The sequence below is a fragment of the Podarcis filfolensis genome (genome assembly GCF_964270895.1).
Source record: "Podarcis filfolensis genome assembly, chromosome: 5".
NCBI lineage: Eukaryota > Metazoa > Chordata > Lepidosauria > Squamata > Lacertidae > Podarcis > Podarcis filfolensis.
Genome location: NC_139608.1, coordinates 40,790,553 through 40,802,556, shown reverse-complemented (window position 1 = coordinate 40,802,556; position 12,004 = coordinate 40,790,553). Strand labels below are relative to the sequence as shown.

Genomic DNA, 12,004 nt, shown 5'->3' with positions numbered 1-12,004 from the left:
ATTTTTGCTTCGGCGCTTGGCTATGACGTCATCCGGCGCCGCCAGCCAGCCCCCCCTTTCAAGATGGCGGAAGGAAGCGCTCGTCGACCCGGAAGCGTTATTTTCGGAGGGTGAGGAAAATGGCGTGGACTTGCTGTGCCCGAGTCTGGGTTAGACAGGAGTTATGGGGTAGTAGTGGAATCCGGACACACAGGTAAGGAATGAAGTGGAGCTGCTACCCATAGGAGGAGGGCGGTGGGGTTCAGAGGAAGGGGCTGGAGGTGGGTGAGGTGGTGTGCTGCTGCGGGTATCGAGGAGTTCGCTGCGAGGGTGTGCCTGGGAGAGCGGTGGGGTTGTCAACTTTGCCGCTCGGCTTTTCCAGGAGTCTGTTATTTTAAAAAAGAAATACGGCACCCAGAACGATGGGTAGGATCCAGTTCCTGTGTCTCTCTTTCCACCCACCCTGATCGAGGGCGAGGAAGAGGGAAAGCCTGTAGTAAAGGAGTGGCTGTGGATGAGGGAAGTACGATGTCCAGCAGTTACACAGCCTCTCCTTATTCCGACGGATTGGAGAAAGAGAGTTGGGTGTGTCAATGGCACAACGGTGCATTGGTAGACAGATGGACTGAAGTGGCTTCACAGAGTCTAGTACAAAATGAAAATATAAGATTTCCTTGGTAGCACCTTGATAATAATTACTTATTTGTTAAACTTACATCCCTTCTACCAAATGATGCTTAAGGTGCCTAACAGCAATGATACAAATATAACAACAACAATAATATCCAAAGTGAGAACCATAAACAAAATCATTTATTGTTCTGATATCCAGTCCCATCTGACAAATCATGATTCTGAAACTACAATTTGAAGCTTTTTGACAAGTTTCAATTGATATTCCTACTGAAATTACAAAACATGGCTTAAGTGTTTCTTTTTTCTCACAAGCTGCTGTTTGGGATAACATCTAGGGATGATTAGGTAAAGGAGAATAAGACAGAAACTGTACTTTGCCTATATAGGCAGAACACAAAGTATTGTTTGGGTTCCTAAACTACTGTTAGTACAGTGGTACCTTGGGTTACATACGCTTCAGGTTACAGACTCCGCTAACCCAGAAATAGTACCTTGGGTCAAGAGCTTTGCTTCAGGATGAGAACAGAAATTGTGCTCTGGCGGCGTGGCAGCAGCAGGAGGCCCCATTAGCTTAAGTGGTGCTTCAGGTTAAGAACAGTTTCAGGTTAAGAACGGACCTCTGGAACAAATTAAATACTTAACCCGAGGTACCACTGTACAACATCATAGTTTAGTGTTATATCTGAAGTGGCCTAAAACAACCATGTAAGCTGCAAAACAAGTTGACATACAAACTATGAAAGGTATGTTCTGGATAGGCAAATCACAAAAAGATCATAATACTTTGGAGTGGTGAGAAGGTGCTTTTGGTTTCTCTTAATCTGGTATTTCTGAATAAGAAACTGGTATTTCTTAACATCTTGGAAACATTTAGAATGAGTCCACTTTGTGTTCCATATGTATTTACTTTTAGAAATACCCTATATACACAACAAAGAAATGGATTCAGAAGACCAGCACAGAAGAGTGATCCGCAAACACGAAACCCAAAAACTGGTATTAAGCCACAGAAAAGTAGTTTGTCTCCTCCAGCCTATCAAGAATCTTCCCGTTCAGTGAAAATCCTTGTGAAGCCATTCTTCTTTACAATTGGGGTAATAATTGTTTGATATTGCAGATAATGTGTCGCAGTCCGTATGTAATTAACAAAAACTGGTTTGTTTAGTGGTAAGCTACAGAATTTTCATATAGAACAGGGATTATATAGAGGTGGGATTTTGGCAGGCAGACCCATTGCAGCACCGTGACAGCTGAAGATATGTTTATCAAATTTTTCTAATCTGTAGAACAATTAAAGTATTGGGATCCATGTCCATATAATGCCTGAGTAAGAAGAACAGGGCTGCCCACATTCCCATCCCTACCCACTGTTTCTATTCTGAACACCATAGGTCTGAATGGGGCTTCTACCCATGTTCACTTAAATGTGAGTGGAAACATCTGTGTAGTTCAAAATCCTGCTTTATCAAGATTCCCATCATGTTCTATTCACTTTAAAGCAAACACAGGTAGATAGACCTCAAATGTTTTCTGGTCAATCTGAGAAGTTTGAAAACAGATGGTTGGGGCCAGCTTTCGCAGGGATATTGGGAGCAGACCCAGCCCCATGCCTCCTGTATATGTAGATAGTTCCTGTTTAGGCATAACACCCAAATTAAAGCATTTAATAGAAGTTGTATTTCCAATCTAAAGACTCCAAAAGCTATGTAGGGAATAGAGATCAAATATTGGTATTGTAGACCACCATGACTGTAGAGGTCATGGTTAACCCATACAACCCATGGTTAACCCATACATGTTAACCCATACAATGAGTTAACAGTCTTCTGGTGCTAATTTGAATGCTTATGGTAACAAATGATCTGAATTATGTGTTACCTGAAACCTTAATTAAATATATTAGTTTTCAGGCTGTGCTTTTGGATCAGCTGCTATTTGGCAATATGAACATCTCAAATCCAAGGTTCAGAACTATTTTGAAGATAGTCGAGCAGACTGGATGGATAAGGTGCGACCACAAAAAGGGATGGACTTCAGAAGGCAGGTATTTTGGGCACTAATTATAATTTTACTATTGAAACTATTGTACATGATGACTGAAATTTTTTCTATTGTGCCTCACCTTGCAAAGCCTTATGGATATTATCGTACTTTTCTTGACAAATCTCAAGGAAAAACCCATGAGGAATATATATATATATATATATATATATATATATATATATATATAAATATGTTCAATAGTAAGAGAAAAATTATGAATGTTAAAGTTGTGCGACTCAGTCATCATTAATAAGATAACATCTTTGGGTTAAAGAAAGATGGTAAGAAATAACATTTTTAATTAAAGATGGAGTCAATTCATTAGCACTTTTTTCATTTATTTGGAAGATTCTTTCACATACTCGAATCATAACCAGTTGAATATAGCTGATCACAATGTTTATTATATGCAATCCAGAGGTAAATTGATATAAAAATATGTATATTTCATTAGGAAAATGCATCAGTTAGAAAGCAGACATAAAAAGGAACAAACCCTTATTTACTACATGGATATAGTATTTAGATTTGTTACAGATAAGAGTCATCTCTGTACCCACTTTTCTTTATGGCCCTGCCCATCGTTGGCATGCAGCTCCCAAAAGGTTACCCACAAGGGAATGTTGCCCTTAGGTTAAAAATGGTTCCCAGCCTTCATTTACACTAACTAGAGAGAAGTGCGTTTATCTTTTGAAAATAGGTGTTTGTTACCTATGTATAATTACAGTTTTCTAAGAAAAGTTTTGGGATAGAATATTCTTTTGTTTTGTAAACTTGATTTCTTCAGTGCTTTTGTGTATTGAAAATACTAAATTGCATATTAATGAGTTTAATATCCATTGTCTTGAGATACTGTATATATTGGATCAGGCCAGATTAAGACTGCTCATTTTCTTTCAGATTAACCAGTGGTGGAATAGTCTGAGCAACGGGCAACGTACTGTGTCAGGTTTGTGTTAGCTTACAAGTATTAGACATTCTCAGGAAGAGAAATATGGCAAACAGGTACAGTATGTCACTAGATAGCTTTGATAACATGCTTACAAGTTGTTAAACCTAAGGCAGTCTTTTCCACCTATGTGTTTAGTTTGCTCCACTACATTATATATTTTGGCCTAACATTATGTAATATTGCTCCCTAACTTAGAGGGATGCAGTGCAATTTTATGCTCAGATTATTCCTCCTAGAGCAAGGATGGAGAACCTGTGGCCTTCCAGATGTTGTTGGACTCCCAACAGTCCCAGCCTGCATGGCCACAAATGATGAAGGCCAGACATTTCTCACCCCTGTTCTAGAAGGTTGAAGACCCTTGCCTATTGCTTTCTGTAAGACTTTCTCCATGATTATTACTCTGTCACACAAGATTGTTTCCTGCATAGGAGCTGGTTCTGTTACTGGAAAGTTGTAACAGAATATCAAAAATAGTTTGCTTACTACTTAGTAAATGTTTTAATATAATTATGATACAGTGGAACCTTGAGCTTCTCGGAAGCCAAACGTTTCAGAACTTGAACACCGAAAACCCGGAAGTAATTGCTTCCATTTTCAAGTGTCAAACGGCTTCTGGGGTGTTCCCCCCCCTTTTTCTCCATTGACTTCGCTGACCGCCCTTTGCGCCTCGGTCATCAAACGCTTTGGAAGTCAAACAGTCTTCCGGAATGGATTACGTTTGACAACCGAGGTTTCAGTGTAATGTGTTATTGAGGACTGAGAAACTGATATTTCATGAAAAATATAGGGTTTACCAGATCAAGATATGGTTTCCAAATATAAGTGTGTGGTGGTGATGGAACACATTTCATTTCCACTCTCTATTCTTCATCAGTAAGAAAAAAAATTAAGGGTGGATTACAGTTCATTAGTGTTTTGTAGGCAGCTTTTGAAAAGTCTCATATGAAAGCAAAAATACAAGTAGCCTTCAAAGAACATTGGAGCACAATTATTTGTGACCTGAATGAATACTGGGTTGCATCCAAGGCATGGGGGGAAAGGAACTGCTTGATGGGCCAAGTCCTTACCTGCAGGTCAACTCTGACAGTGCATTGCTTCAGTCACAGCTTCAGTCACCTGATGTTGACCCCAGGTAACCCCTTTTCCTTTGCCCTCATGGTTTGGTTTCAGAACACATGGGCAACGGCACAGCTTTTTGCAAGTGTCAGTAATCAGCTCATTGTGGATGCTTACAAAGCCCAGTGCAGTTTGATTTCAAATAATCACCATCATCATTGGTGCTTGAATAGTAGTGGTAGTAGTTGTAGTTGTAGTTTATCTGTACCCTGCCCATCTGACTGGGATGCCCCAGCCACTCGGGGCAGCTTCCAACAAATATAAAAACATAATAAAACATCAAACATTAAATACTGCTCTATACAGGGCTACCTTCAGATATCTTCCGGGTTTTGTGAATTGTGTTGGATGGACAGTGCAATTTTGGCTTTGTTTTGTTCCTGAAAATATTCTTTTCAGAAATATATATTTCTAGACTTCCCTTCATCCATTTGGACATGTATGTGGGCATGAATAAAGCTATTCATACAATACAATAGAACCATGAAACTGCAGCATTACTAACAAGCTAGCAAAGTCAGAGGCAGCAGTAACAACTTTATAAAGCAGAGTAAACATAAACACGTGCAGTGTCTGAGAAAATAAATATATTTCACCTGGCCCTTGAAGGGTTATAATATTGGTGGCAGACATCTCTTTCTGGGGCGGAGAGAAAATCCACTTGAAAATAACTGTTTGGGGTGCTTGGGTTTACAATAACTTATTTGTGGGTTGTATACATTATAAATTAGAATGCTTTCACTGCTTGTTTTGTCACTTACACTTTTCTTGTTAAATCCATAGGCATTATAGCTGCAAACATCTTTGTATTCTGTTTATGGAGGATACCCTCTTTGCAACGAGTAATGCTTACATATTTCACATCTAATCCAACTTCTCGTAAGTGTGCATTAAAATACATGCAAAATTGTACAAGATTGTGTTTTGTTTTATTTTAGGGCTGTGGGTTGACACCTGATTTAAGGAAATAACAAACAATTTGGTTTCCACAGTACAAATAGTTTGGGATGGACAAACTAATAAAACAATTTACCTGCATAAATATTTTTAGCGTCATGTAATATCTTACAAAAGTAGAATATCTTCTTACTTTGTGATACACTGAGTTCTAAACTAGACAGGGAAAGAAGATGATAGTCAAATATGCTGAAAGAGAATACCAAAGCCTTGAAAAATATGCCAGGCAGATACACCAGCTGTAGAACACACAAAAATGTCTAGGTTTTGCAACCCTTCAGAGTAGTTTACTATAAGCTAATTTGTGACAATATATACTAGTTGCAGAAAGATGGGATAAAATTCAGATTCTCAATTAAAATTTTGGTGTTTTCTTTCCTTCATAATTTGTAAAACCTTGCCTAACAGTGCATTAGAAGTGAGGGGAATCTTAGTTGATTGTTTCCTCTATATTCACTTGTCCTATCTGTGATCAGTTCAATGTTATGTATGGTGTAATGTTTCATTGTTTTTTGCTGTTGAGGAGTCCCATCTCCTAAGAAGTGGATGATTAAGATTTATTTAGCTACTGTTCATTTTCATCCTTCTCAACTAAATCACTAAACTGTCAGAAAAAAAGTGTTCCATGCTGCCACAAGTTAAATATTTTTATGCGCATGCCAAAATCTACAGTGGAGGGAAAGCTGTAAAAGTCAGTGTACAAGTGTGACCTAAGAGGCACACTGCAGGCAAAAATGTTAAGGTAATCTTTTTAAAATTATGATTAAAGAGTGGTGGGCTCTTCTGAGAAGTAAAACCATGTGCAAAAACATAATGCTTAATGATTTTGAAAACCCAATGATGACTGTGTTTTTTCTTCCTAGAAGTTCCATTCTAATAGTTCAACTTGTAAACTGTGAATGGAGAGATGAAATGCTAAAGTAGTCTTAACAGCTGTTTTCTTCCTTTTGCCCTAGGAGTTGTGTGCTCTCCCATGTTGCTATCTGCATTTAGTCATTTCTCATTTCTACACATGGCAGCCAACATGTATGTTCTGTGGAGCTTCTCAACCAGTATAGTCTCTCTTCTGGGACGTGAGCAGTTCATGGCAGCGTACCTTTCTGCAGGTAAGAAGCCTTCCTTGGTTATCTCTTTATGGCAGGCACCCCCAAACTCGGCCCTCCAGATGTTTTGGGACTACAACTCCCATCATCCCTAGCTAAGAGAACCAGTGGTCAAGGATGATGGGAATTGTAGTCCCAAAAACATCTAGATGGCTGAGTTTGGGGGTGCCTGATTTATGGGCTCCTAAGATGATTTAAAACTTGTCTTTGACTTGCACTGAAGTTGCTTTTATTATGTGTTATGAACATTCTTTGGTCATTGGAGAGAAACTGGCATTCACTAATACAATCCTCTTCAAACATGTCTGGATGAAGACTAGTTTAGAAAATTCTAAAGTAATTAAATGATGAGCTTCCCAAGCAGTATTCTGTGAGCCAGTATGAGTATTGTCCTAGGCCCAGGATCAAGGGGCCAGCTACTAGGATTGGGTTTTTTGGTCCATTAACCACCTTAATCTAAGGTGGGCCACCTTTGAGGCATCACCACCATTTTAATTTAGAGGTCCTTTTAATAGTTGTTTGGGGGTGAATTTTTCACAGAATTAGCTTTCCTAAATTAGGTAGGAGAAGTTACACTTGCTAAAATGTTATAATTCATAGAAATATAGAAGAAGTGCTATTACATATTAAAATAAATAAAAATAAATAAAAGGTAAATGACTTCTTTCTTGGCTTAGGCATAGATCATGCTTCAGAGCCCCAGAGGAAAAAACTAAGGAGAAGTGAACCGCTTCTGAAGCTATTTGTCTCAATGCCATAAATCAGTCCAATTTTGGAGACTCTATTCTGGATGAACCTGTGTCTGCCTTAAGAATTGCATGTTCCTCTGTAGGGCAGTCCATTGTGCTGTGAAAGCCATAGGTTTAATGAAACAAATGAAACTAGGACAGTAAAATAAGAATATTTAAATGTTTCATGTCCCTCACTGAATCCATGCTTCTGACAACATTATTATTTTTCTAGGGGTTTTTTCCACATTTGTGAGTTATTTTTGCAAAACGGTCACAGGAAGATTTGGATCATCGCTTGGAGCAGTAAGTCCTGCTGAGTACAAACGAATCTGTCTGTTGTGAAAGACTGGTTTTTGGAGCAGATTGTTTTCTGTTTTCAGAAGTCAAGTTATTTTTGGGGAAAAGCTACAGTGGAGAGTAGGTTAGAAATCTAATGAAATATTTGGGGAGGTGGGGTCGGTCTATAAGCTTCACCCCAGCAAAAGTTACTTAGTTAACTGTTTCCCCCCACTGTTTAGATCCGTGGTTCCCAACGTGGGGCACACGCCCCACAAGGGGACAATTTGATTTTTAAGGGGGGCAATTTGATAATAAGTTAGACCAAGTTAATGGCTTTCTCCATTTGAATAGGAGTTCACTTTTTGAATAATAAGAATTATATGTCAAGGGGGATGGGGGGCATCAGGATTTTAGAGATGTTTAGGTGGGGCATGGCCAAAAAAAGGTTGGGAACCACTGGGTTAGATCGTTTGTATAATTCAAAAGAAAAGAGATGCCTCAGTATCAGATAAGCTATAAGTAAAATAAGTGATGGTGCCAACTCAAATTTTTATGGTGCTCATTTTGTACATTTTCATTTTTGCAGCAATAAAAACTATTTCCAGCTTGACTTCCGTGTAAACACTTAATTGGAAACCAGTCCCATGGATTTCAATTAGATTCCTAACTAGCTTTTTAGGATTATAGTTTTACTGTTATATTTCTGTAGCCTTACTCTGAATTAAGTCCCAATATCAATAGGACTTAATTCACAGCAAAAAAACTAATTTCCACTGCATTTTTTATCCCCAAGTACATTTTTACTTGGGGAGTAAGTTTCATAGAACTCTTCTGAGTAAAACAATGAATGAACTTGTCAATATCAGGAATAAGTTTGGTATGTTATATCAGATTGTATTGTTTTCACGTTGATACTTTCTATCTTGAATGTCAGAAAGATTTATTCACAGACAGGAAATAGTCTATGCTTTCTTAAGGGGAAGGGATTTGCCACAGGCCCTTTCATTGAAAGAATTCTTTTAAAATAGCTGTAGTGTTTGGGTGACATTCAACTAAGGTATATGCAGGGCAGACACATTAAGCCTATCAATATCAGTTTGTCTATTCTGAATAGAACTTTGTTGGATATCATCCTTTGTTTTTAGTATTTCTCTTAACTTTTAGGGTCTTTGCAGCTGGCATAGCTGAGAACCTGCTGCCTCCATTTCCACATCTTATTGGTAACAGTTAATGGCCATTGTGAACCTAACTGTTTTTGGCAAAAAAATTAAGAGTAACTCACTTCTGTTGAACATTTGGTCAAGATAAGCAGTAATCTTTTCTGACTTCAACAGAAATTCAATTCTAAATTGAAATTTTTTTTTGCTTTTGTATTTTGCATTTTTATTGCCAATTAGCCAATTTTAATTTTTGCTTGTATTCTAGTCGGGTGCTATAATGATGGTCCTTGCAGCAGTATGTACGAAGATGCCAGAAGCCAGGCTAGCCATAATATTCCTTCCAATGTTCACATTTACAGCTGGAAATGTAAGTGACTTGAAAGAACTAAGCAACTTCTCTCCTCCGTTGCTACCTGTTTTTGTCTCATGGGCTTAAAGACACAACAGAAAAGGAAAAAGGGGTGAGAAAGGAAAATGAAAACAATAGAACTCAGGCACCTATTGCTAAACATTACAAAGTGATTCTTATAATGACCATCTAGAAAGGAAGCAGTTCAGGGAGGGGAGGAACTGGGGTTGCTGTATTTCAAAAAGTGAAAATCATGATTTTCGCGAAACAGAACAACTCTGCACCCAGTCTTTCTCTTCTGCAACCAGATAGAAGGCTGTTGTCAGGTGATGGGTAAGGAGGGTCCCCATAGGAGCTGGTCTCTCAGCAGAGCTGGTGGAGTGGGTCTTCTAATTTACCAATACAGAACTGAGGCTTGAAAGAGAGTTACCGTATTGGCCTGAATGCGCATCCACAAATAAGCTGCACCTTTAAAATTCAAGGCTTATTTGCGGGTGCGGCCCGCCTCCCGGCACTCCATCCCCAAACCGGCGCCAGGGGAGGCTGCTCGCTGCTGCCCCTGCGCTCCTGGGCTGCTTCCTTGGGGGAGAGGGGAGCCACGCGGTAAGGTCGCGAATATAAGCCACACTTTTTTTCCAAGTTAAAGTGCGGCTTATATTCAGGCCAATATGGTACATTCTCAAAGTTGCTCAATATATCCATGGTAGAGATGCGGCTTTAACTCACATCAGCTACAACCCTCACCCTTGTTCTCATTGACAAGGCATGACTAAATGGGATTTATGAATGTGGACTAGATTCATTTTATCATTGTTGGAGCTGCTGAAACATGAAGGCAATGTTGCTGTTGTGTGTGTTTTTTGCCAATGCTGTACTTGTTTACTAATTTCTAGGCTTTAAAAGCCATTATTGCACTGGACACGGCCGGACTTATTTTGGGTTGGAAGTTTTTTGACCATGCTGCACACGTTGGAGGGGCTCTCTTTGGCATGTAAGTTTTTGTACTGTGCTAGCACTATGAGAGTGATGCTTCAGTGTGTTGTAGTTTGTTTGTCTTTTATTTATCTAAAATAGCCCTGTAAAATTTCTACTGAGAAGGGTTTTTTGCCCAAATGGCTTCATGACATATACCTATAATGTGTTCTGTGAAAGAATTTCAGTTGAAGTTATGTGTTTGTTGCTTTTTAGGTGGTATGTAACATACGGGCATAATCTAATATGGAAGAATAGAGAACCGGTGGTGAAGGCATGGCACACAATAAGGACTTGGAGACCAAATAAATGAGGTGGGGCTCGCAACTGGCGCTTTTTAGAAGAAACCTGTACAGAAATGGCGTGCTGCTTTGAAGACTGGAAAGTGGATTGGTTGTTACATTACTTACACAGTAATGGGATCTTCAGTTCTAAATGTGGTAACCCACGCTCAAAAATAAATGCATTTATTGATAAACACATAACCAAATAGAAAACAATAAAGATTTGTATCTCACTGCTTTATTAAGGGAGTCTGTATTATTTCCTCTGGCTATTTTGGGGCAAAAATAACATTTGATCAGTTGCCTGATAGCTTCTCATTTAGAAAAAAAATAATATTAAGATGCCAACAGTTCTAGTAAGATCCTGATACTACAGAGCTCTGGTTAAGAAACTGCTTTATCATTCTCCTTGTCTTAATCTGTAATAAGGTTTGATATTATTAGGCATATATATATTTTTATGCACACACAGAGCTGTGCTCTACAACTAAGCTATGGCCTCTTTCAAATATGTGGAGTGGGGAGGAGTAGTACAAATGCATTTGCTGCAGGACATCTGGACTTTGAATGGAAGGGCACGCACAGTGGACTGCTCCAGGCGAGTCCCTTACTAAAAAAAAAGAAGCCCCACAATATGGGGGCCTGGCACCATTTGCTAGTAGCATTCATTAAGACTACACAGATGACTTAGCTAGACCAGAATAGAAACCAACCTCTTTCTCTCTCCCCTTCCCCTTCCCTTCCCTAAAATTGCTGCCTGACATCTCTCTTCAGGCTCCCTCTTGGCACTGCAGAATGTTAAGAAGCACATTCTTAACAAAGTAAAGGCAGCCTGTTCCAGACCCTCCAAGTGTCCTAATTTTCCTGATTTAGAGAAGCCATCCCAATTTCTGATTTGATCCCGGAATGTCCCACTTTTCCATAGGATGCCCCTATTTCCATTGGAAAAATGTTGGAGGGTGTGGAGTTATCCAACCCCCAAGCTGTCTGAAGGCAATCCCACATAGGGAAGTTTTTATTAATGTTTTATTATGCTTTTATATATGCTGGAAGCTGCCTAGAGTGGCTGGGGCAACCCAGTAAGATGTGTGGGGTATAAATAGTAAAATTATCATTATGGAATGGGACGTACCTATTATCATCGGAGAAATGTTGGAGGGTATGCTGCCCTTAGGTTCTTTTTAGGAAGATTTTCTCTAAGGGAGGAAAGGACTAAAAAATGCTTAGAGGCATTCAGCCCTATATGTCAGGATTTTGGAAACAAAAGTTGGCAACCCTACTTGTTACAAGAGCCCGAGAAACAAAACTATCACAGATCCTATACCTTTTGTGACAAAGGGGTTGGGCCTCCTTGTGATTTAACATAGTGCAATGAAAAGCTTTTTGGGAGAAGGAATCTCTTAGGATATGTTACTTTTTGTAATAGCAGTCTCTGCTAATGAT

The 12,004-nt window shown here is 39.1% G+C and overlaps 1 protein-coding gene across 1 annotated transcript; it reads left to right on the top strand.

Annotated features, from left to right (window-relative positions):
* The first annotated feature begins 7 nt into the window (after positions 1–7).
* Positions 8–10,802, top strand: PARL (presenilin associated rhomboid like). Its single transcript, XM_083615270.1, is given in 11 exon segments — positions 8–58; positions 60–193; positions 1,529–1,709; positions 2,519–2,659; positions 3,559–3,607; positions 5,510–5,605; positions 6,640–6,789; positions 7,750–7,820; positions 9,222–9,323; positions 10,199–10,296; positions 10,494–10,802. Coding segments are annotated over 11 exon segments (1,155 nt in total). The 5' UTR covers positions 8–22; the 3' UTR covers positions 10,591–10,802.
* Positions 10,803–12,004: the final 1,202 nt, after the last annotated feature.